The following is a 27,889-nucleotide window of genomic DNA, read 5'->3' as shown; positions in this document are numbered from 1 at the left end:
ATGCCCAGCAACACCAGCGTGTCCTAGGACCTTCAGGAATGCTCAGAGTCCATGGCAGAGTCTTTCTCCTAATATAAAATCTTGTAACAGATGTCCTACACAGCATAAGGCAAGATAAGAAATAAAAGTTATACATGGTTCAAAAGGGAGTCAACTTTCTCTATTTGCAAATGACGTTAACTGTCTGTATAGAAAATACCATGCAATTCACAAAATAATTTCTCAAGACTAACATATAAATGGCAACCCACTCCAGTGTTCTTGCCTGGAGAATCCCAGGGACGGGGGAGCCTGGTGGGCTGCTGTCTATGGGGTCACACAGAGTCAGACACGACTGAAGTGACTTACCAACTTAGTAACAACATACGCGTTTAGTAAATTTGCAGGACACAAGGTCAATATACAAAAAATAACTACATTTCTCCACACAAAAAAAAAAAAAAAAAAAAGAGGAGGAGAAGAAATAAGCAAAGGACCCATAACAGAACAGAAGAGGGGATCTGCCACAGCTTTGCTAAATATAGCATCTAGTTAATCAACTGACTTGGTTTCAGAACATAGAAATGAATTTGATTCTGTATAACCTACAGAATTACAAGAATATGTGAAGCAGCAACAAGGAAAAAAAAGAAAGAAACCGAAGTGAAAAAAAGCACAAACATGTTTGTGTAATTCTTTGGTTGAAATATAAGAGAAAAATGTCAACAAAACCTATAATATTTAAAGAGGCAAAAAGAGATACAGGCAGTGAAAAGAGTAAGCCAGAAAACTGGGTCAGGGGTGATAATGATTTGGACAAGGCCTCCAAAACAACATGCCAACAGTAGGACAACAGACGGAGATTAAAAAGTAGTAATAATCACAGGGTCCAAAATCACGGTTTGGATGAGAAAAACAAAAAGAAATGCCACATATTTATTTTTATAATAGATACTGGCAAATGACTTACAATTACATATTGTGAAAAATAAAAACGAAAAATTGAAATGCTCAACTAAGGTGAGGTAGGGAAGGATGGGAAAGAAGGCTTTGTGGAGTTTTTCAGTTCAGATATATAATTCTGATGCGTGTACTTTATTCAATTATAATCAGTTTTCAATTATCCTCCTTTGTAAGTAATGAATCACCAATATTGTTGACTTTGTACTACCCTGGTTACTCCTCATTTGATGGGGAGTTTTCAGCAGATGGTCTATTTCTATTTTTCTGATAAAACATTTGCTGTGAAAGAAATTTAAAGTTGAAAAGCCAAATGAAAATTTTGAATTAGCTGTATACTGAAATAATTCTTTCTACCTTGGCCTCCAATATTAGAGAGTTGAGAGTTAGCTACATTAAGTATTCACTGAAAAGTACCCTTGAAACAATACAACTTAAAAGTGATTTTTCAGCAATTAGAAACTGCTATTGCATACATAAATAAAGGCCACAGTGACACCAAGTCCTGTGAAAGGGAAGGGGAAAGTGCGTCGCCCCATAGCTTCACAGGCTCAAAGGAAAAGACTCCTCTTCCCAAAGAAGATGAGGAACCAGAAAGTCCTCTAGAAAAGAAAACATCTTCAAGCCCTCCACCTGAGAAATTCGGGGATGAAGGGTCTGAAGATGAAGCCCAGTCTGGGCAATATTAAAAGTGATGATGGTTTGGGGAGAGATTTTAATTTAAAAAAAAAAAAGAGAGAGAGAGAGAGACAAGGAAAAAGAAAGAGGGAAAAAGAAAGAAAAGCTACTTAAGATAGAATATGGTTTAACTCATGGGCTTTCAATGCTTTTTTCCCCTCTTGTTGAAAATACATTTTCTTCTTCTTCTTCTTTTTTCTTAAAGAAAACCATTGTGTGTTTAATTTACCTTTTTTGTCTATTGGTCTTCTCTTCATCATGACCCCCTCGTCCCTGTCCCCCCTTTTCTCAATGAAAGCCATGTTAAATTAATCACTGGATTGACTGCTTCATCTTTTTATTTTTAATGGAGGGTATGCCACAGTTGTAAAGCAATAAGATTTGAGGTAAACACTATGAGAATTTTGCTTTTTGCTTAATGGTAGCAAGTTGAATGGCAATCAAAAAATGTAGGAGGTTTTAGTTAAAAGTTATTGCTTCTTTCTCTACCTGAATTAAAAAAAAATACTACTATAGGTATTCATGTTTTTTTTACTGTAGGGCAGGGCAGGGAATTGAGGTTACCTGACCTTGTTTGAGGATATGGATTTGTTTGTTTGTTTTTAGTTCCATCACTTGTAATCTCTAGAAGAGCCAGTGATCCTTTTATTCTGCTACAGTCTTTAAAGAATTAAAAAAAAAGCAAGGCTGCCAAAACTTAAATCTTTCTTGATTTCCTATTTCATTCTCTAGTGGTTCATGTTTTTAAATATATGTAAGTATCTATTCTGTTTCTTGGATGAAAAATTTTACCAAGGATCAAAAGAAGAAACCATAGAATTAAAATGGGGAGCTCTATATATCACAGTGGATTTCTTCTCAAACTGACAATGTTTAAGTTTTAAGCAAAATAAGTGCCAGTTAATCTGAAACTCAATCACAAAGACTTGTTTTTTTTTTGAGATTTTTGCTTTATGAAATCAGAGAACTGAAATTCTTTTACACCATAAATGTGCATTCAGAGTCCATGTGCCATGCTGTTTTTATTTAGGGATAGAATATTTTCCTGTCAGAGCCCATTCTTCTCATTTCTTGGTAGAAACAGGGTATGGTGTGCATCTCTTGACTTCCTGCTAGTGCACAGGACACGACTGCACAGCCCACTCTCAGTGCCTACCAGTCCTGTTCTAGGACATGATTTCTCCCGGCTCTGTTCTTCACTTACTTCATATCCTGTGCTTGACGGGAGTATGTGAAATGCTGCTCTGACACTATTCAATTAGCGTTTGTCTTTATACTGGTGCTCTTGCTTACTGCATGTGTTGCTTGCAGCAGCAGTTTAAGGGGCTCTGCAAGGCTGGAGAAACCATGCATTCAGGAGGCCGGTGTGTAGTTGATAACAGACCAGTTACATGCCTTATGAAGGTAGTCAGGAGACAGATCTGTAGGTTTGCTTCTCTACATTCTGATACCATGAGCTAATGGGAACAAGGTTTAGGGGGTCTTAGTGTGCTAATGGGTTTCCCAGGTGGCTCAGTGGTTAAAGAAACTGCCTACAATGCAGGAGACGCCAGAAGTATGGTTCAATCCCTGGGTTGGGAAGATTCCCTGGAGGAGGGCATGGCAACCCACACCAGTATTCTTGCCTGGAGAATCCCATGGACAGAGGAGCCTGGCGAGCGACAGTCCACAGGTTGCAAAGAGTCAGACACAACTGAAGCGACTGAGCACAGCACATTGCATACATACTTTGCAAACAGTTTCAAAGCACCATCAGTTGTGGTTAATTCCAACATTTCACAAAACTGAGTTTTTTATTTATAATTTCAAAATCATCAAAAATTCTGCAGCATCAGAACCAGACAGAAGCTAGATAAGAATGATCTGATATGAATGGCAAATTTAAATGTGAACAGTAAATTACTCTCTCATACTCAAAGTTGTCCAAACTGAAGGAGGCAAATATATAAAACTAGAAACCAAAGACTATCATATCAGGAATTTTAGTTTCTAAACTAAATAAAAATCAAAATGCTTTCAAGCAAAAGAAAAATACAATTTGTGAAAAAGGATTTTAATAGAGCTATTTCAAGGTTAGATTCATATCTGTTGCTTAGTCATTATTAGGAAAGTTAAACTGCCTTCCAAGGTTATTAATTAACTAAGTAATCTATAAAATGATTTTTACAAAATTTTACAAATTTTATATTTGGTGTTAAATCACTAATTGCAGCATTTTTCAAAATTAGTATCCTACATGAACACAAAAAATATTAAAAACAAAACTGTGAAAGTCTGTTTCTATGGAAAGAAGAATCCTGTAAATTCTGATATTTATAATTTGATGTCATTTTTTTCATGAAAAAATAAATCTGATTCTCAATCCAGGAGTTTAGATATTTTCTTCTTTGTTAAAAACAAAGGAATTTAGAATTATCCTGCTAAGAAATCAGAGAACCTTACATTCACCAAACCAATTTGTGGTTTTTAAAAAGAAAACTATAGAGGAGAGTCCTGGTGGCTTAGTGGTTACAATTTCGGCCTTCACTATCTTGGCCCAGGTTCAGTCCCTCATAGAGGAACTGAAATGCCACAAGCTGTGGGGCACAGCCAAAAAATAAAATACGAAACAAAAAGAAAACTATACCAAGCAATGTATGCAGTAAGAAGTAATTACTTGTAGTATCTTGTGTATCCCTAACCACAAGTCACAGGGAATAAAAAGTGTTGTCTAGACCTGAACTTTCTTGCTGCCATTATGTCTTAGAGAGATTCCAGAATTTATGTTTTTTCAAAATAGTCTGAGTATAGCTTAGAAATACTGTCTCATAGAGAGCTAAACAAAGCATATAAATAAATATTAATTTAAAAAGTAAAAGCTATATGGTGACACAGAGAATATATGACTTGAAAGTCATGTAACTATTCAGTAGTGACTAAACCCAAATCATCCAATTTTAAGCCAAAAGAACCCTCAGAATTTTCCAAAGAGAGAAGGCCAGCTATATTCAGTTGGAGGGGGCTTTGCAGAGTTCCAACATCAGCTCTACTACTAACTTTCCTTTCATGTCCTTAAACTTCTCTATGCCTTTGTTTCCTCAACTTTATGGTGATATTGTGAGGAAAAATACAAACAAAGACTTCAATTCTCTGGCAGGAAAGCACTATATGTATTCCAGTATGTTAGTAAACTTCTTAGCTCTACCATAAGTTTCAACTGATGCTACCTTTTCTATGGTTTTAGGTTTAAGCTTCAAACAACATTGCCTGTGTGTGTGCACGCCTGCACAACCTTTCAACATGGCTGTCTTTCTAAGATCCTTTTCTCCAACTTTCAAAATGCACAAAAAGTGGAACAGTATTTTAATTTTTATCATTACCAAAGTTCTGCCACCCAAAGCTGTGCAAAAAACTTCAGAAATTCACAGCAGAATTTTCTACCACATTATTCTCAACTTCTATGGAAATCCAACTCACAATCCACATATTATTTAGCCAGCTCTATGTGCAGCTTAAACACTAGCAATGGAAGATCATTAAAATGTATACTGACTTTCAAAATTATAAAGAATAATTACAATTATAAATTAAAAACCTAGTAGACATTTTCTTAAAAATGTAGATCATTAATATTCCTAAAATAATGGAAGCAGGTAATCAATATTCTAATAATTCAATGATTTGAAACATGTCTTCTGTCTTGTTGAGATATATAATCCAGCCATATTATATATTCAAGTCTAAAAAAACAATTTTCCTCAATAAAATGTGTTCAATATTGAAAACAGAAAATTATTCAGTCTGACACATCTTAGCAACTGAACAACCTAAACTAATTTAAATTTAAATTTAAATATTTTAAGTTACTTCCATCATTGCTTTTAATTCTTTTGATAGAATATCCCAAAAATAATTTAGCTTTGTAACTTATGAAGATACATAATTAACTTCCTTTACCAATATATTCACCCAATAACTTTAACATGCAGCTGCATATAATATTAAGGTATAGCAATCCACTAAAAGAACATATGTTAAAAACAGAAACAATCAGCTGAAATAAAATACAATGGCACATGACCAGTATGTATCTACCAAGCAAAATGGGTTACCAGAGGTGAAGGCTGAGTAGTAATAACAAAAGTAATACATGTGATTAAATCTTTACATACTTTTAAAAATAGCAATGGAATTTTAAAGAATATTTGTAGGGTATAAAAACCTTAAATCAAGTTTTATTGATATTTTGAATGAATGAATGAATGAAATGAATGAATACCTGAATGAATGACTACTGCAGTCATAATAATATTTAACACCTTTGGATGTTCACAAAAATTTGGAATACACAGAGAAAATGACTTGAATACAAACAAACTAGTTGAAATTCAACGTGGTTCACAGTAAAGATGCAATGGCTTTCTATTTGTAGAACAAAGAATCTCAACCTAAAACATATATACAACTAAAATATTTTCAAGTGCAATTATCCAAGGCTTTAAAAAGAATATATACATTTTACTATGTAATTCTTTCTTACCCCCTCCCCCTGCCACCTCCCTGTATTTTTTGATGTTTGGCATAAGTGAACAACAAACCAGAAAGGAATATGCATTTTTAAAGACTGATTTACTCATGTTCTTTTAAGAGCAACACACAACCATTTATAAATATAGCCTTTTAAAAAAGCACCCTTATATAAAACAGTGGGGGATGAAAAATCCCTGCTATACATATGAAGCACAATTTAAGCCCAATACAACTGACCAATCAAAATTAGTGAATGCACTGCATCTCTCTGCAGTGGAGAGAAGCGACAAGGTAGGCTGTCATTCTGCAAAAGCTGCCCAGAACAGGCTTTCCTCTGAAAAGCAGTGCCATTCCTTTTTAGAAAGACTGAATCTAAGTGTTGTCTCTGGAGACAAGAAGCCTTCAGTATGTTAAATTACTTTCATTATGTATTTTCAGATGCTTATTGATTCCACAGTAGGAAGAGTGAGAGACTGCAGCAGCCTCCAAGCAGCACTACATGTTCCATACATTAGCAGTACTGCTGAAACAATGGCATAGTACAGACACATATTTTCATTAAGGTCTCTTCCGAAGAGGTGTTTATGACCCTCTTTCCCGGTCCTCTACTAACCAGTGAACAAAATGAATCAATCAAAACTGGAAACGCTTCAACTACATCAAGAATCTTTCAAATCTTTAGCAGAGGTAAGCTGTGCTCCTTATTATAGTATTCAGCTGCTTTTGAACCAGCATAGTGGGGTAAAATTACTTTGAAAAATTTCAGCCTAAATTTTAAGAGTTTATTTGCTTAATTCTACTTATTGCTAAACATGTATCTTTTAGATCTATTTAAGATATGGTATATTTTAAATGTAATTTTTTAGGATGGTATGTTAAATATAAAGAATATTCTTTGTTGAATCACGATGAAGATCCCAGCTTTTTAAATCACTTCAAATTACTAAATATCCTAATGTCATTACTAGTCTTTCTCAAGTATTCAAAAAACTATTATATTTCTTGAAAGAATCAGGTTTATTATTTAGCTATTATTACTCAATTTTAGCTTAAGTTTATTATTGGGCATGTTCACTGAAAATTATTTAATTTGCAGTTACATTTTATATCACCCTTTATATTTCAACCACATGAACATTTCATCAAGGAAATTTATAGTATTTATCATGGAATCTGTTTTAACCAGTTAAAATTCAAACCCTGTGCTAATAAGCAAGCTATAATATTTTACAGCAAGAAATACTGTTAAATTATTATAAAGACAAGAAGGAATGACAGTACTTTCAATGTATGCTAATTGCTCATAATCTCTGAAAATACACCTTAACTTCTAAAATGAGAGCAGAAATTGGTTTAAAAAAACACAATGTCTGTAATGTTAACTCTGTTACTGAATAACAATTTTTAGTCTTCGTTAGGAAAAGAGAATATTTTTACTTAAAGAAACCTTTAAATTTATGCATAAGCTATGGCTCTAATAATACATACAGTTTCCTTACTTTGATAACAAATATTGTGTATGGTGTTAAATAAGCACAACCAAAGTAATTTTCAATTAATTGAAAATTATTAGGAACCTTATTGCTTAACTACTTTTTTCTTTTTCACAAGGGCTCAAAGCAGCTAATTCAGTATTTACAACTGACAATATGAAGAATGCATCTGATCCATCATCTCCCTAGCTGTCTGAACCATAAACTGCAGGATATTCTTGCAACACATGATTTTAAGACATTAAGGAGTTAAAACTGGAGAACAGAGGTCTACATGACTGCTGGGATTATAACACATCAATAGTAATAATACTAAGAAGATGCCATATAAAATAGCCACAAAATGAAAAACAATGTAACTGAAAAACCCTGAAAACAAAATGGTGAGCATTTTTAAAGGAGAACTTTATACTACAACATTACCAGAATCGTGGAGCCACCAATTCTTGAAGAAACAATGAAACATGGATTGCCAAAAGAAATGACATACATTATCAGCAAGCTAATGAGGCTTTATCAAGTATTTTTCTGCACTAAATATTCAGATATGCATATCAATTAATATTACTAAAGAATTTTTCCATCTGAGTTTTATGACCAATTATGTGTCCTCTTCTAATGAAAACAAACCAAATTAAATAGCAGATGGTTTTTATCAAGAGAACATGGACTGGACTTACAAAGCAAGTTATGTGACCAAGAAATCATTTCAAAGTAATGAGGACTGCTATAGAAGTAGATTTACATTTGTAACAAAAGGATGTCTAAAAACATTTTAGAAGCTAGGAACTTTATGTTTCCTTTCTGTTTTCACATGTTCTGGAAAATAAAGAAACATCATCATAAACTCTCTCAAAGGGAAACATAACGCCTATCATTTGAGGAAGTTTCTCTCGGTTGTGACTTTTTAAGGTAAAACAAACACAAGTATTTTGTACTGGTCTTTAGAAATCCATCAGCCAACTAAATCTTACAATTCATGCAGTTGAAGTACTGAAGAGAAAAATGAAAGAATTCCTACAAGACATGAAATAAAACACAGCTACTTCATGTTGTCAGGTAAAAAAAATCATATCCAAATCTGTCAATGACATCATGTTATCATATTGTGGAAAACTGCTATAGTGAGCCAAAAGGCCCATAAGGCAACAACAAACAGGTAGGTCAGAAGATGCATGCAGCCCACAGCACTGTTTAACATTTACAAGAGAAAAGAATCTTGATCTACAGTTCAATGCCTTTCCCTCCGTTATTGCCTAAAATTGACACTTCTAACTGCTGTGACAAAGATCTGATGTTTTAATCTGTCAGTTCTGAAAATCTGGCACACTATAAAATTCTCATTTTTATAGGATTTCAATGCTGGCTAAGACTTTCACTTACTCAAATATATGCCTTTAGTAATACTTTATATTAAGCTCAAAAGAAATTAATGTTATCAGCATTTGTGTTTCTGAAATACTACCTCTAAAATAATATGCATAAATAAAACTGTATTCTAAAACTTGTCAAAGGTTACAACAAGTGAAAGGCTAACATAAGTTCTGAAAACTGTTAGCTTTTATAATTTGTTATGGTTTTGCAGGCAAAATGCTGTACTTGAAATGTGAAATATAGTTGGTTGTATCATTTATATTTTAATATATGAATTACTGACATTTTAGCCCAGCAAATCAGACATTATTTTTATAAATTACTCTAAACTTCTATATTAAAACATAAATATGCATGAATTAGCAAGAGTTGTTTTTTTTTTTAATTTTCCTTAAAATGATATATACTGGGTGATTTATACAAAAGGTTTTATAGGGAATGTGAAAATTTAATAGATTCCTCAGAAAATGGGCTTCAGATACTCCTTTTTCCCTAAAATTTCATTTTTTGTTTACAAAAATTCTGCTTAATAAAATCAATTGATATATTCTTTTAAACCATCATAAAAATGGCTATTTCTTAAGTGATATTAAATTTCCATTTTCTCCTTCTAAATGATATGAAAGGGTGTGGTCACAAATCATTCATTCATAGAAGTAATTAGTGCTCTTTTACCAAGGTTTGTGGTGTTTTATTTCAAAATACTGTCTTTTTTCTTCCAATTTTTGCTCTTTGTAAAGTTCAGTGCAAAATATGAAATATTTATCATTTTCCTACTTCAGTGGGAAAAAACTCCAGATATCCCCAAGCACACTGTAGACTTCTGAATATGAATTTCAATCAGGAACAAGGACAAAGTGATTTAAAACAAACTAGGGCTCTGTGCCATTTATCATTTTAAATGAAGATTTCTCCTGTTCATTTGAAATCTCATGGGAATAATTACACCTACACTAATTGTGCCACAACATGTTAAAACAGCATTTATTTTCCACCTACTTACAATATTTAAAATGAAATCTTAAAACACTGGGCTAAAATTACTTTTGCATACTGGGTAGTTTTATTATACAAAAATACACTGTATCTCAAATAATAACCTTGAAAAACCCTAATAAGAAAAACCTTTTTAGTTTATTAAATAATTTCAAGCCATATAGAAGCAATCCCCAATAGTTATTTCTTCAAATGGACCAATTTCCTTTTACATCAAAACAATGTAATCTTGACATTTCTACATTTTCCATTAACAGTTTATAAAGTTAAAAATTAAACTAAGTACACAATAAAATTTTTTTTCACAATAAACACAGGTTTTGTACGTCATTTAAATTGCTGAATATCAAATAGTTTATTCTATTTCACTTTCTAGGGAAAAAACAGCTGCTCCAAAAGAATGTGTTTTTCTCCCATTCTGGAAATCAACATGCAGTCTGAATCTAACATTACAGTGCGAGATGACATTGATGACATCAACACCAATATGTACCAACCACTATCATATCCATTAAGCTTTCAAGTGTCTCTCACCGGATTTCTTATGTTAGAAATTGTGTTGGGACTTGGCAGCAACCTCACCGTATTGGTACTTTACTGCATGAAATCCAACTTAATCAATTCTGTCAGTAACATTATTACAATGAATCTTCATGTACTTGATGTAATCATTTGTGTGGGATGTATTCCTCTAACTATAGTTATCCTTCTGCTTTCACTGGAGAGTAACACTGCTCTCATCTGCTGTTTCCATGAGGCCTGTGTATCTTTTGCAAGTGTCTCAACAGCAATCAACGTGTTCGCTATCACTTTGGACAGATACGACATCTCTGTAAAGCCTGCAAACCGAATTCTGACAATGGGCAGAGCTGCAATGCTAATGATATCCATTTGGATTTTTTCGTTTTTCTCTTTCCTGATTCCCTTTATTGAGGTAAATTTTTTCAGCCTTCAAAGTGGAAATACATGGGAAAACAAGACACTTTTGTGTGTCAGCACAAATGAATACTACACTGAACTGGGAATGTATTATCACCTGCTAGTACAGATTCCAATATTCTTTTTCACTGTCATAGTGATGTTAATCACATACAGCAAAATACTTCAGGCTCTCAATATTCGAATAGGCACAAGATTCTCAACAGGGCAGAAGAAGAAAGCAAGAAAGAAAAAGACAATCTCTCTAACCACACAACACGAGACTACAGACATGTCACAAGGCAGTGGTGGGAGAAATGTAGTCTTTGGTGTTAGAACTTCAGTGTCTGTAATAATCGCTCTCCGGCGAGCTATGAAACGACACCGTGAACGACGAGAAAGGCAAAAGAGAGTCTTCAAAATGTCTTTATTGATTATTTCTACATTTCTTCTCTGCTGGACACCAATTTCTGTTTTAAATACCACCATTTTATGTTTAGGCCCAAGTGACCTTTTAGTAAAATTAAGGTTGTGTTTTCTAGTCATGGGTTATGGAACAACTATATTTCACCCTCTATTATATGCATTTACTAGACAAAAATTTCAAAAGGTCTTAAAAAGTAAAATGAAAAAGCGAGTTGTTTCCATAGTAGAAGCTGATCCCATGCCTAATAATGCTGTAATACACAACTCTTGGATAGATCCTAAAAGAAACAAAAAACTCACCTTTGAAGATAGTGAAATAAGAGAAAAATGTTTAGTACCTCAGGTTGTCACAGACTAGGGAAAGTCTAAGTTTCACCAAACCCACATTCAAAATTTTAAATTGTAAAAAATGAATTACTGCCAAATATAAGAAAAACAATTTAAGTATAGGTTATGTTGTAAACTTTCAATGTAAATGTCAAGATTAGATTAGGTCATATATATTCAATTTCTTCATTACTTAATGTATTTGTTGCATGGCAGTTTGTTAAGGTAATATCATGTGTATATTTTGTCAATATTATGTCCATCAGAAGATATTCATGTAAGTCATATTTTCTAAAGAATAAATACATAGCCTTAAAACACTGTATAACTTTAAAATATAACTGACACAGGTATCCTTGCATTTTTTTATAAAGTGTATTTGTTTCTAAGCCACAAACTATAGATATATTTATATGTTAATAACTGGAATAGTGTTTTAATGTAAACCAAAATTATGGGTTCCAAACAATCAAAACAACCCAGGATTTTCTATACTGCTATATTATGTTTTCTAACATAGTCTACTTGCTATAATGTTTGATGCATCAAAAGTAATGACCTATTTATGAAACTTTATCCTTTTTGGAATGTAGGAAATTGCAGGATTTATCAGGATTTTAAAATTCAAAAAGAAAAAAACAAACAACTGTATATGTACATCAAGACAGGGAAACTTTTGAAATTCAAGTTTATTATGAAGAAAAGTTTGATTTTTTAAGATCAAGGGCACTATGCCTATAATATACAAATGAACTGACAATAAAAAGAAGGAAGAAAACCAAAGTTTCTTTCTTCCTTCCTCACTTTGGTTGAGTTAAACAAAATGCTCTGGATTAATACAGTATACAGGCAAAAACCAGAACATTAAAATAAACTGACATCCTAACTTTATATTCAAGTTGGACTTCTTGTATAACAGAAATTAACTACTAAAATCTGAATTCTAGGAATGGGGGAAAAAAGACTTTATGTCATTATAGAAAAGTCACCTACTTATAATTTTAGATACATAGCAACTTTAGAGTAATAAAATTTATACAATGTTCCTACACTATCAGAGCTCCCAAGTGTTTCAAAATACTCTAGTTCTTTTCAACTCTGAAAATCACTAAAGTGGCAATAAATCTTGTGAATGTTTTTTACTCTACAACACATAAACTTAAAGCATTTGCCTCCAATCCTCAATTCATATTAGAAAACTATGAAATTACTAATCCCAATTATAGATATCAGGTTTGAGAATCTTATATCAAACAAGGATTTTCCAAGTGTTATAATCTAATAGTAAGTGCTAATTATCATTGTATATGAAAACTAGCAATAAGTTATTTAAAGTAGGCAAATACTTGCTACCTTGTAATTGGTTAACTGAACAATTCTTTATTCTGTTTTTTCATACTGTATTCACTAAATTAAGTAGCAACTCATTTTTAAATAAAAAAATTTGTCAAACAATTCAATAACAATCTCTCATTGAAAGAAACTGTTTTCATCAGGTGGTCTTCTATAATTAAAAATTAAATGCTGGACTCTTAAGAAAAAAAACAGTAATACACCACTTTTGTGTAAATAAATGAAATTCACCCAGTCTAGTTTACTGAACTATCTTATATCTTGGGGAAAAGAGCACCATGCAATAGCTTGAATTCACTGAGATTACATGAGAAATTCAATAGTGATATATTTCTGATAATAATTGACATAATGTCAAATCTTAGCAAAGGAACAGTTGCCTTCTGCCTTACTTTGTACTCTTTAATAGAATTAAAGAAATGTCTCAATTTGACAATATGAAGCATAAACAAGTAGGACTAATATTTTGAAACTCTTAAGAGATATCAGGATTTCATACAGACATCAAAAAATTTTTTGTTAGATAAGTATATCTAGCACAGAGTATCTTCTAACATACTCCTTAAATTTTTTAAACTAATTTTATACTTGGATTTCTGAGCATAAATATTTTAATATCGAGTTTTTAATCTAAGTGAAAATCAGACTTTTTAAAGTTTTCATATTAAGAAAAACTCTTTATGTTTTAAGTATTTTTCATCTTCAAGTCTATAAACACGCCAAAAAACTCAGTTAAAAACCACTTTTCTAATAAATCTGTCTAAACTGCCTTATTGCCTTCTTGTTCTCTGTAATAAGAAAACTAACAAAATAAGAAATAAACAGCAAACATTATAATGTTTCCTTCTAAACTATTACTATTTCTACACTTGACACAAGAACAACTAACAAGCATTTCTGCCCACCTGTAGTAATCTTTCAGATATATAGAAGTGTACCCAATGATCTATAATCAAGGATATTCATATTTACTAGATAACCTCTGATAGCTTGTTAGTGTTAAATAATGTGTAACTTGTAAACTAAAATAACATTTATGTTGAAACTTCAGTTTTTAAAAACAAGTCACAAATATGCTTGCAATAGCTGATCTCAGCTTAAAAAGAAAGAACGAGAAGCTTAGACAACCTTTTTTTAAATGCTTATTCAATGAAAAGGTGAATTATTTTTATTCTTCTTACAATGGCTCTTACTATAACATGTAAACTTTTTACTTTACTTCAAATAATTTTATTTTTAAAAGCATTAATGCAAATTTTTCATGTTAGAATGAAGTTTTAAATGCAAAAGCAATAAAGGTAACAATAAATTCAATATGGGATCTTCTTAAGATCATTTTTTTTAACCCACTTGCCACAAATCACATTCACAGATACCAATTGCTATACAGCTGTGTTAGTTCTTAAAAACTACAGAAACAACTATTATTTTAAAAACTAACTAAAGAAGAATGTTCAACAAGATATGGAACTACTATTTTTTTTGTTTCCTAATTTAAGGTCATTGTTATTCTACCAACTTGTACCCAACAGATGTTCAAACATATTAAAAAAGAACTATTTACAATTATGCTTTAATTAAAAATGCCATTCCTAATAATTCTGTACTTCTCACTCATGATAAGTCAATTTTTAGGTATGTGGTCTGTTTTTTTAATCCCCCAAATAAAGTTATAGCAAAATTCAGCTGTCTGGACGGACATTAAAAAATCAAACTCCTGAGATTTTACTGAGATTAGACTTTTAAATGCAAAAACCTAAAAGTATAAGAAAGCAAGTGCTTTATTTGTAGAGCTTTCTTCAATACAGTAACTTCAAGACTACTTTCCAAAGCCAATAAAACTTTTGGCTTTATTATATTTTATGACTATACAGTCAAGTAAGCTTTGTAATTTTATTAACATTTGAATCCTTACAAAGTAGAAGGCATTATGGAAGAGAGTTATATGGCAGAAACTTATGTATTACCCTCAGAGCTTAAAAAACAGAATCAACGTAGTAAAAAGTATGAAAATACCTATAAAAAAATCAGAATGTGGTATTTTAAAAGAATCAAATTCTTGATAAGAAAAGAATTATGTTGGATTTAAGAACAGTAAAAATAAAAGGAAAGCTACTAAATAAGTGTATTCTGGAAACAGAAAACACAGTTCTTTGTAGAAGAAAAGTAATACAGCAGTGAGAACTTATCTGGTAAGTTAAATTAGAACCCCAAGACGGAGGTCTTCAATGAGAGCAGAGAAATCTGAGCAGGGGAATAATGCAGTAGGAAGTGAGCTACAAAAAACAAACAACAACAAAAAAGCAATATGTAGAAGAGCTGATGAAGACACAGCAGTGGGAAACTGAAAAACCAAACAGTTGGGTAAAACCCAGGATAGGAAGCTGCTGCCATCATTTGATAGGTAATGAAAGACCCGGCAAAAAGTGCTGGCAGCTCTGCAAAGCAGCATATACATGTGACAGGCAACATTAAGGCAGAATCAGTGAAGTATCCAACTGACTAGAAAGCCAACTGGTATAAAAGACTGAAGAATTAAAAATGATGGCCGTAAGAAGGACCACAAGAAATGAGATTTCCTCAATGATCTAAGAACTTTTTAAACTATGCTTTGAATAAAGCATTAATACATAGGTAACAAGGACAAAAACAAAAATTTCTGGCAAAGCAGAAAATTCAATTAAGTAAAATAAATAACAGTATTCAAGAATGTTCTAGTTATTACAAATATTCAAAATGAAAACTCCAATTCGATGTTTTATATTATCTACTTTATATTTTTCACATATTGGTTTATTGAGTTTTTCCATTAAACGTATTATTTTCCTCTTTGGTAATTTTTTTAACTACAAAAAATTTTAAACACTGGCCAAATTTGACATATACAAAGTAAAAAAATATAAATATGATCCTTTGTGTCTTTCCTAATAATTTATTATAAATTACCCATCCAACTCATTATATACATATCACCTTCATTCTTTGTCAATGGCTACATAAAAATAATTTTTAAAAATTAAAAAAATCATATAAGCAAAGTTTCTGAAAAACAATATTGATAAAATATCAAGTACTTAAACTTTTTATAATATAATTAAATAGCTTCAAATTACATTTCAAAAAGTAAGAAAGGTAACTTAACAAATTATGGAACAGCTTAGTTTTCTAAATGGAAGTTAAAAGCAAGGGAAAAACACATAAAATAATCTATTTCTTTTCTTCATTTCCACTCTGTAAGATAAGAAATACAAAAACCAGAGAAAACTTTAGACAGTTATTTTCTTTACATTTCAGAGATGGATACCCATATATACCCCTTCTGGATAACAGCTGCCTATGGGACCAAAAGTGAACTCAAAGAAAGCTAAACATGAGATGACGAACAATAAATGTTAGGGAAGAGAGAAGCTCAGATCCTATTATAAACAAGAAATACAAGGAGATAATTAAACTCAGAAAAACTAGGGAAAAGATCCAAAAATACTCAGAGATGCTTAACTCTTAGAGAAATACAAAGAGAACATAGAATTACAGATCTGAGTTCACAAAAGACAATTAATTTGAAGACTCTTCCTAAAAATCATTCAAAACAGTGAAAGAATTAAAATGCAGTCAACAGACTAGACAGAGCAGTAATATGATAAAGAATACTATAACAATTCACAAACATCTGGAACAAAACAGTACTAAGATGTAGAAACAAATGGAACATTGGGTTCATCATTTATACGAACGCTATCACCTTCTAAAGAATACTCATTTTTGCGAGAGAAAAAGATGAGCAAATTTAACACAGTAATATTTCTCCCCTGGCTCGTGATAAAATAACGTGTGAAAATAACCCTAAGTATCTCTACCCTTCTATTCACACTTTTCTTTTTTTAACAGACCTCTATACGCTGTATCTGTGGCTTTCAAGGATGACAGCTTTGTATTTACACCAACAAGTGGTAAAAAGTGCTGTCACTCCTGTCAGGGCCACCAATATTAACTTCATACCAGTATCAAACCCTGAAGCATCAAGTAAGATAGAAATGGAGAGCTGAGTTTGTCTGGGATTGAGGTCATTTTCCTCACCTTGCTTCCATGTAAGCAATTATTTAATGTCATATATTTCTGAGAGCCATTCAGCAAGGCAGACTACCAAAACACATCACCAACTTTTCAGGGAGAAAAGAAAAAGGAACAAGAGAAGATAATAAGCTTATGAGGAATCACTTTCTGCAGAGACAGTTTAGGACATACAATACTAGAAAGTGATGCAAAATGAAAACATATTAACTTAACATAAAATTTTTTTAATGTTAATACTAATAAATCAGAGTTCAGGCCATATGAGACACAGACTGTAGGAATGAGAAATATATTAATACATGGAACTGACACATAGACACAGCAGCCATTAATAGTACACACAATCCCACATGTCATACTATCATGGAATACTGATTGGGTGGAGAAGAAACAAAGATACGTATTTCACTCTAATATTGTTAATACCTCACTCAGGGCAGGCTGAAATGTAAAAAAATCAAATTATATGTCTACACTTTAAGAATTTTCTTTCCAATTCTTAAAAACCTTTAGTCTTTCTTTTGCTATTAAATTTCTTCAAAGTATCACTTCTTACAAACAACAAAATGCTAGCAAACTGTAGCTACCTAACTTTATAAACTGTCTTTAACCCAAATAATACAATAATAGTCTGTAATACTAATGTAACCTTTCATAATGCTCCCCTAGAAAAAGTGACTGATAAATACCAATGGATGAGTAAATATTTGAGAAACTGAAAGGAACAACTTTTAAACTTATTAATCTTGTTTCAGTTTCAGTTCAGTTCAGTCGCACCGTCGTATCCAACTCTTTGCAACCCCATGGACTGCAGCACATCAGGCTTCCCTGTCCATCTTGTTTAGGAGAGTTTCTCAAAATATAGCCCCCTTTATCAGAATCTCCATGGTGTTTATCTGAATACTCCAATTTCTGGGCCCTACTTTTACTTAATGAAGCAGAACCTCTATGGCTGCATCCAAATAACAAGTTTTAATAAGTTCCCTTAGATGATTTGTGTGTTAAAGATTAAGAACCATTACTTTATATACTAGAAGATAGACTATCACAGCGACAGACATTCAAATAACTATTAAACCAAAAGATATAGAAGCAATTCTGAACTCATTTCAGGCCACAGTGCCTACTTAAGGAAAAAAAAATTAAGCACACTTCATTTTACCTTATAAAATTCTTAGTTGGACCTATATACAGTTAGGGGAAGCACACTGACTGAAACTGCCCACCCTGGCCAGGCACCACAGTAACCATTCGCATGAGTTGTTTTAGGACAGGAGGCCCTGGTAAGGAACACGGAGCTAATAAGCCATCACCAACAGAAAGAGTTCGGGAAAGGTCAAAAGGAGACACCACATGTCTGACCACCTCCCAGAATCCTTCTCTCTGGCATCCATCTTGGCTGAACAAGGCCTGCACCACCAGGAAGGACTCTGAGTCAGAATGACTGGCTAAAGACAACCCGGAAACTAATCCCATCACCATAACCCTAGACTGTGAGTCACTTGACAGAGCAGTTCTCCTGGGTTCCCTTACCCTACTGCTCTCCACCCGGGTGCCCTTTCCCAATAAAATCTCTTGCTTTGTTGGCACATGTGTCTCCTCGGACAATTCATTTCCGAGTGTTAGACAAGAGCCCAGTTTCTTGGAAGGGGTCCCTTTTCCTGCAACAGTACTACAGTTCACCAGGACATTTATTTCCTTAAGAACTAAAATTTGGGAATTCCCTAGCGGATCAGTGGTAGGACTTTGTGCTCATACTGCTGTGGGTCCAGGTTCAATCCCTAGGGTAGGAACTAAGATCCTACCAACCACACTGCATGATCAACGGAAAAAAAATTTATTTTCTAAAAAGAAGTTTTCTAGGCAACGTGTGTATACGTGCTTAGTCACATCCAACTCTTTGTAACCCGTTGGACTGTAGCCCACCAGGCTCCTCTGCCTGTGGGATTTTTCAAGCAAGAATACTGGAGTGGGTTGCCATGTCCTACTCCAGAGGATTTTCCTTTAAAAATCATACACTAAGATAAAATAATACCAAACACAAAGACAATACTGTAAAGTGTTACTTCATTCAGCCATTATACTCAGTTAATTACAAATCGTACAACTACTGTCTGTCATAATGTTACCTTATTCTGACCAGAAAGTAAGCACTATACTTGCATGTTTTTATTCATTTCAATACAAAATTTATTACTTCTAAAATAAGTTCACAAGGAAAATACTAAAAAATTCATTTTGTGTATCTTTTGAACAGATGTCACTCAAATTAGGTAGACAGTTTCAGTCAAATATTTTTCCTATATTATTGAAATTTCCTTTGTGCCATCAACACAATTAAGGAAATATCAGCTACTCTTTGGTAGTTTATGACAACTTTAATTTCCTATTTGGTTCTATAACAGTTTAAGTAACACTGGTAATCAGTGTTATTTAAATACTTCAAAGAGTAGAACAAAAACACTACTCTGGGAACATTTCTTATTAACCTTACACTAAGAATTCTTTCCAAAAACACTGATATTATCTACTGCTATAATTCTTTTGCTTTTTAGCACTTTCACTGAATCAGAGAACTCCAGAGCATGCTGGTATTACTGAAAATGGGCTGCTAATGAATACAATTTAAATATACAAAGGAAGTTCAGGTGATTGAATATAGCCACCATACAGAAAAACATCTCCCCAAAAATACATTTCAGATAAACAATGACTTTGGTGCAGGATTTCCTGGAGTCTCTTAAGTCCTTTGAAATTGTGTGTAAAATTTAACAGGCATATGTGTGCATGTGTTTCTCTGGAACAAATCTCTACAAAACTCAGAAAGATTCTCACAAAAGCAAGTGACCCAAAACTAAAACTATGCTTAAAGTTAGGAAGTAAGAAAGGAAAATTGGTAAATATTATTTATATCCTATGTCATCCTAAGGGAAATACAAGACAAATTTTAAAGCATCCAACTTTAGATACAATTAAATTAAATGAGAAAATAAAAATCAGAGCAAACAGAATGAAAAAAGTTAAATTAAAATTAATCCTGGTATAAAATAAAAATGCAAAACACTAATCATTAAGTCTTACATTCTTACAAGAGTGGGTAAAAAAGGTTGTTCTCTTTATTTTCCACTAGGTTGGATAAGAGAGAAAAGGGGTCAATCACTTAAATCAAATCCCATACGATTATACAGTGGAAGTGACAAATACATTCAAGGGATCAGATCTGATAGTGTGCCTGTAGAATGATGAAGGAAGGTTCGTGACACTGTATAAGAGGCAGTGATCAAAACCATCCCAAGAAAAAGAAATGCAAAAAGGCAAGAATGGTTGTCTGAGGAGATCTTACAAACAGCTGAGAAAAGAAAAGAAGCTAAAGGCAAAGGAGATAAGGAAAGATACACCCATCTGAATGCAGAGTTCCAAAGAATAGCAGGAGAGATAAGAAAGCCTAAATGATTAATGCAAAGAAATAGAAGAAAACAAAAGAATGGGAAAGACTAGAGATGTTCTCAAGAAAATTAGAGATACCAAGGGAACATTTCATGCAAAGATGGACAAAATAAAGGGCAGAAACAGTATGGACCTAACAGAAGCAGAAGATATTAAGAGGTTGCAAGAATACACAGAAGTACTATACAAAATAGAGCTTCACGACCCAGATAACCACGATGGTGTGATCACTCACCTAGAGCCAGACATCCTGGAGTGTGAAGTCAAGTGGACCTTAGGTAGCATCACTATGAACAAAGCTAATGGAGGTGATGGAATTCCAGCTGAGCTATTTTAAATACTAAAAGATGATACTGTGAAAGTACTACACTCAATATGCCAGCAAACTTGAAAAACTCAGCAGTGGCCACAGGACTGGAAAAGGTCAATTTTCATTTCAATCCCAAAGAAAGTTCAAACTACCACACAATTGCACTCATTTCACATGCTAGCAAAGTAACACTCAAAATTCACCAAGATAGGTTTCAACAATACACGAACTAAGAACTCCCAGATGTTCAAGCTGGATTTAGAAAAGGCAGAAGAACCAGAAATCAAATTGCCAATATCCATTAGATCATAGAAAAAGCAAGACAATTCCAAAAAAACATCTACTTCTTATTTACTGACTACACCAAAGCCTTTGATTATATGGATCAAAATAAACTGGAAAATTCTGAAAGAGATGGGAATACCAGACACCTGACCTGTCTCCTGAGAAATCCATATGCAGGTCAAGAAGCAACAGTTAGAACCAGACATGGAACAATGGACTGGTTCCAAATTAGGAAAGGAGTACATCAAGGCTGTATATTGTCACCTTGCTTATTTAATTTATATGCAGAGTACATCATGAAAAATGCCAGGCTGGATGAAACACAAGCTGGAATCAAGATTGCTGGGAGAAATATCAATAACCTCAGATATGCAGATGACACCACCCTTGTGGCAGAAAGCAAAGAGGAACTAAAGAACCTCTAGATGAAAGTGAAAGAGAAGTGTGAAAAGACTGGCTTAAAACTTCACATTCTAAAAACTAAGATCATGGCATTCAGTCATGGCATTCAGTCCCATCACATCATGGCAAATAAAAGGGGAAACAATGGAAACGGTGAGAGACTTTATTTTCTTGAGCTCCAAAATGCAGCCATGAAATTGAGACACTTGCTCCTTGAACAAAAAGCTATGACCAACCTAGTTCAGTTCAGTTCAGTTCAGTCGCTCACTCGTGTCCGACTCTTTGCAACCCCATGAATCACAGTACACTAGGCCTCCCTGTCCATCACCAACTCCCAGAGTTCACCCAGACTCACATCCATCGAGTCGGTGATGCCATCCAGCCATCTCATCCTCTGTCATCCCCTTCTCCTCCTGCCCCCAATCCCTCCCAGCATCAGTCTTTGCCAATGAGTCAGCTCTTCGCATGAGGTGGCCAAAGTACTGGAGTTTCAGCTTTAGCATCATTCCTTCCAAAGAAATCCCAGGGCTGATGTCCTTCAGAATGGACTGGTTGGATCTCCTTGCAGTCCAAGGGACTCTCAAGAGTCTTCTCCAACACCACAGTTCAAAAGCATCAGTTCTTTGGCACTCAGCCTTCTTCACAGTCCAACTCTCACATCCATACATGACCACAGGAAAAACCATAGCCTTGACTAGACGAACCTTTGTTGGCAAAGTAATGTCTCTGCTTTTGAATATGCCATCTAGGTTGGTCATAACTTTCCTTCCAAGGAGTAAGTGTCTTTTAGTTTCATGGCTGCAATCACCAGAAACATTACTCTGCCAACAAAGGTCCGTCCAGTCAGCTATGGTTTTTCCAGTAGTCATGTATGGATGTGAGTTGGACCTTAAAGAATGCTGAGAGCTGAAGAATTGATGTTTTTGAACTGCAGTGTTGAAGAAGACTCCTGAGAGTCCCTTGGACTGCAAGGAGCTCAAACCAGTCCATCCTAAAGGGAATCAGTCCTGAATATTCATTGGAAAGACTGATGCTGAAGCTGAAAGTCCAATACTTTGGCCACCTGGTGCAAAGAACTGACTCACTGGAAAAGACCCTGATGCTGGGCAAGATTGTCGGCAGGAGGAGAAGGGGATGACAGAGGATGAGAGGTTGTAAGGCATCACCAACTCGATGGACATTGATTAGTTTGAGCAAGCACTGGAAGTTGGTGATAGCCAAGGAAGCCCGGAATGCTGCAGTTCATGGGGTCGCAAAGAGTCAGACATGACTTAGTTATTGAACAATAACAACAATGGAGCCAAGCAGACCAGTTGGAAGAAAAAGATGGCACTTCCAACTGATAAGAAAACAGATATTCTTAAAAACAAAACAAAAAGGCACCCCAGTAATTATGATGTACTTATTCCTTTCATTCTCACTTCCCCGCTTTCAAAGATTCACTGATTAATAGAAATGGAAAAATTGATTAACCTTCAGAAAAATCTTTCATAAATATTCTCTCTCAACGAAGTTCTAGAAAAACTCGGTGGCAGAAAAATGGTTAATTGCAAAACCACAAACCAAAAGAGCCACCTGAGCTAAGGCAAAGACTAACATCAGGAGAATGACACTTAGCAGAGATGGCTGCTAGAAAATTCCAAAATGAAAAGTTAATAAACTGAATTTTCATCAACTAAGTTTAAGATAAATCTATTTTACCCAAAATTTCTAGTCCTCATTAAAACATCTTACCTATCAATGATTCAAATATACAATATGAATAATTACAACGAACTAAAAAACAAACAAAAATAAAACTGCACTTTGAACACACGATAAAGGACACCATTAAATATTTTATTACTATTGTTAAATCCAAGAAAGAAGATGAGAAGCTTTTACTTCTTTTCTTCTATCACTATCATTTATATTAACAAATAGACTTACTGGTTCCACAACACAACCAACTTCTCAAACTACATAAATGTTTTTAAAATCTTAATGAATAACATATGTTACAGGATCTAGTAGACAGGTCATAAAATGCCCACTCAAAACTGTCAAGCAGCAATAGCCATAAAATCCTAGTTGCCATGATAAATAAGTCACCTATCTTGTAAGCATTTTTTTAAAATCATAAAAGCACTTTTATAAGGCTCATTATAATAGCACTTAGCCCTCACTTGCCCAAAGATTTCATAAAAGGTTTGGGCTGTAGGCACTTACAAAAGTAGTGGCAACAAGACTGAAATGTCAACGTCAATATCACAAGGCCAAATATAACTACAAACAGGGTGTAAACGGGACTTCCCTGGTGATACAGTGGATAAGAATCCACCTTCCAATACAGGGGACATGGGTTCAATCCCTGGTCTAGGAAGATCCCACATGCCTCAGAGCAACTAAACCGGTGCACCACAACTACTAGCTCACCCTGCAGAGCCAGTGAGCTGAGACTACCAAACCCGGGTGTTGCAACTATTGAAGCCCAAGCACTCTAGGGCCCACGAGCCGCAACTACTGAGCCTGTGTGCCACAACCACTGAAGCCTGCATACCCTAGAGTCCACAAGCTGCAACTTCTGAAGCCTGCGTGCCTAGAGCCCATGCTCTACAACGAGAGAAACCACTGCAACGAGAAGCCCACACATGGCAACAAGAAGTGGCCCCCACTGCTCGCAACTAGAAAAAGCCTATGCAAAGCAACAAAGACTCAGTGCAGCCAAAATAATTAATAATTTTTTTAAAGAGTGCAAACGAAGAACAATGGAGCACATGTCCCTGGATAAGCAGCAGAAAGGAAACAGCCTTGAAATAACTGACTGAGGAATAAGACTGGCTGATAGACAGTAACAGGTGTAACCATAAAGTTGTAAAAATTATACTTAAAAAAAAGGAAAGAGTAGGATAAACTGGGACATCTATAACGCAGAGCAATTTTACCTATATTTCGTAAAGAATACATGTCTACAAACCAATACAGCAACAGGAAAACAGGCCAGTAACAACTAATTCATCAATGAAAAGCAAATGACAAACACAGCAAAAACAAAATGCAAATTAGAATAAGTTAAAAAATAAGTTAATATACTGTTTTTCACATGTGTGACTGGCAAATAATTTTTAAAAGCTAATGCCTATTAATGATGACAAAGTTATAGGTATATTTTCTCACATTAGTTCAAGAAAGAAGTTTCATTTTGAAACATTAAGCAAAAACCTTAAACATAACCTCTGACCAGGAATTCAACTTCTTAAATTTATCCTAACAATGAAATAATTATGCAAAAATATATCTCCAAGCATGGTCATCAAAGGATAGTTATACCAGTAAATAATATTAAAATGACCAAAGCAGTTAACAAGAATAGACTATTTACAGAAATTTTTAGAAAGTTTTCATCTGACTATTACTTAGCATTAAAATGATATATTTATGTTTATTAACATGGAAGTAATGTAATATTAATATAAAAGAATATAAATAATAGATGTTGTAATGTACAAGGAAATAGTTGAGAGATTTCCCAAAATGAATTCCTAGGTGATATGTACCTACACTTTCTAGTTTTTCAGAAATTAATATATACCTTAACTTTCTTGTTTTCACAAATAAAATATTATAATTTTAAAAATTCAAAAATTATTCTATTAAACCATTGATAGTAGTATGACAGTAGTACTTAATTTTTTAAATAACACTACAATTGAGCTGATTATTCTGAAAAAAATAAAAATTCATAACCTATGGCAGGCCTTATCAAAATTCCTTCCTCAGTCAAATTTAGGAACTTAATAGTCATCAAACGTAAGTATAAAATCATATTACTATGTTGTGGAGCAACTAAGCCTGTGCCCCACACTACCGAGGCTGTGCTCTACGGTCCGGGGAACCACAGCTCCTGAGCCCACACACCTAGAACCGGTGCTTTGCAACAAGAGAAGCCACCACAATGAGAAGCCTGTGCACTGCGGCTGCAGAGTAGCCCTGCTCTCCACAACCAGAGGAAAGCCTGCGCAGCAATGAAAACCCAGCATATCCAGAAATAAAAGAACAAAAATAATAAAATTATTTTTTAAATATTATTAAATGAAACTTATACAAGTAAAATTGAGACTGTGAAAGTCAAATTAATTGTTCATTAGGATGTATTAAAAATAGTCATTATCTTCACAAAGGTACTATGCAGATTGAGACTGCTTTTTTAATATTCAGATCTTGTTTCTCTTCAGCTTTATGTTACCTTAATTTACGAGCATACTTTATAAAATACTCCTACATTTAAAACAACATATTTTCCCAAATTTAAAATGTTAAATATATGAAACATGTTTCATTTTTAAAATTCTGGGCAAATCCATAAACATTGCACATTAATTGCAATTGCTCCAGCCTTTGGTATGTTCCTTTTGTAAGTTTTCTGATATTACCCTGTACTTTTAATTAGGTCAGATTATCAAATCTAAAAAAATTCATTAAAGTGTGTACTTGGTGCATCTTTTTTATAGTTAAATAAAGTGTTAAAAATAAAACTGAGATCTCTTTAAATGATGCCTCTTTTATGCTCTTAAATGTTTTCTAGAATAACCAGAAGCAAAAGACAAACCCCTAAGATGTATTTTTGTTTTCTTAGAATACTCAGAATGAACACATTTAAATCCCAGACCAATCTCATATCTCAAAAGAAAAATGTAGGCAGCATCAATGGAGAAGAGGAACCATTCCATTAAAATTTTTAAAATTGTTTTTAAGCTGTAAAAGTCCTTCAACTTCTACTCACAAATAGTATTATTATAGCTGCTACCCTATGTTTTTTCCAGTACTCAGGTATGGATGTGAGAGTTGGACTATAAAGAAAGCTGAGCGCCCAAGAATTGATGCTTTTGAACTGTGGTGATGGAGAAGACCCAAGAGTCCCTTGGAGTGCTAGGAAATCAAACCAGCCAATCCTAAAGGAAATCAGTCGTAAATATTCACCGGAAGGACAGATGCTGAAGTTCCAATACTTTGGCTATCTGATGCAAAGAATTGACTCACTGGAAAAGACCCCAATGCTGGGAAAGATTGAAGGCAGGAGGAGAAGGGGACCACAGAGGATGAGATGGTTGGATGGCATCACCGACTTGATGGACATGAGTCTGAGCAAGCCCCGGGAGTTGGTGATAAACAGGGAGGCCTGGCATGCTGGAGTCCAAGGGGTCACAAAGAGTCGGACACAACTGAGCAACTGAACTAAGCCTGTACCCAAAATTTACAAAAATCCCAACCTGACAAAATTATTTTGTCTTATAGCACTGTGGTTCTCATTAGCACCTCCACCAGAGAACAAGTAGAAGAAATAAGTAAGTGCAAGTCGAAATCCTCTTCTTACTAGCTGTGTGACCCTAGGAATGCTGCTTAATCTCATCGAGGCTCTGTTTGCCCATCTGCAAAATGATAGCATCTACTTTATCTCACTGAGGTTGTGAAACCTCAATGAGATAAAATATATATAATGGTTAGCACAGTACTTGCCACAAGCAGTCAATGACAGCTTTTATCATTTTTCTGAAATTTTATTTTTTAATGTGTTTTCAATTATGTGATGTATTATGGTTGTAAAAAAAAAAAAAACTATGTATTAATTAGTCTAGTTACTCAAAAAAATACTTTTTCCCACTTCAGTATATGAGACTTAATGTGTTTAGATGTGTTTATTCACCACATCAGTGGTGCTAGTGGTGAAGAATCTGCCTGCCAATGCAGGAGACCCAAAAGACGCAGGTTTGATTCCTATGTTGAGAAGATCCCCCAGAACAGGAAATGACAACCCATTCTAGCATTCTTACCTGGAAAATTCCATGGACAGAAGAGCCTGGTGGACTACAGTCCATGGGGTCGCAAAGAGTAAGACACAACTGAGCACATAAACACATAGATACACAGAGCCCACCTTTAACTTGAAATTTTTTATAGTAATGCTTCACTATTTTGTTACCAGAAAAAAATGCATAAAAACTGTATATTATGTGATTTTAAAAAATGAATGAAAAAGATGGCGTTTTTGAACACATAAAAGTGGAACACACAACCACAGATAATGATGAATAACCAATGTGACTTCAAAATATATATTAACAAATTCATCCTTTAGTTCTATTTCTAAAGAAAGAAGGACAAAGGGAAAGCAATACTGAGGGACCTACTATATGCTAGGCAAGGTCGAAGACAATCTATAAATTTCTCATTAAATCTACCCAACAGTCCTTTGAATTTACTTTGTCAAAACTAACATAGTTAGCAACAGGGATGGAAATGGGATTTAAATCAAGCTCTAGATGGCTTCAAAGCCTATGTTCTCTTGTCTCTTAATCATAAACTATATACATAGCAGGAA

The 27,889-nt window shown here is 33.9% G+C and overlaps 2 protein-coding genes across 4 annotated transcripts in view; one reads left to right on the top strand and one right to left on the bottom strand.

The window, feature by feature from the left end:
• COG5 (component of oligomeric golgi complex 5) overlaps window positions 1-27,889 on the bottom strand; it is a 277,335-nt gene that overhangs the window by 204,036 nt on the left and 45,410 nt on the right. The window lies entirely within an intron of this gene.
• Window positions 10,390-13,071, top strand: GPR22 (G protein-coupled receptor 22). The gene has a single exon (XM_005901430.2). The coding sequence runs from the start codon at window positions 10,390-10,392 to the stop codon at window positions 11,689-11,691; it is 1,302 nt and encodes a 433-aa protein (XP_005901492.1). The 3' UTR covers window positions 11,692-13,071.

Source organism: Bos mutus, chromosome 4 (assembly GCF_027580195.1).
Source record: "Bos mutus isolate GX-2022 chromosome 4, NWIPB_WYAK_1.1, whole genome shotgun sequence".
NCBI classification, from domain to species: domain Eukaryota; kingdom Metazoa; phylum Chordata; class Mammalia; order Artiodactyla; family Bovidae; genus Bos; species Bos mutus.
Note: the sequence above shows the minus strand (reverse complement) of the source record. Positions and strands in the feature narration are given on the sequence as shown.

What these genes read in the sequence shown, in the direction of transcription:
- GPR22 (XM_005901430.2), top strand. Translation starts at nt 10,390, where the DNA reads ATGTGTTTTTCTCCCATTCTGGAAATCAACATGCAGTCTGAATCTAAC.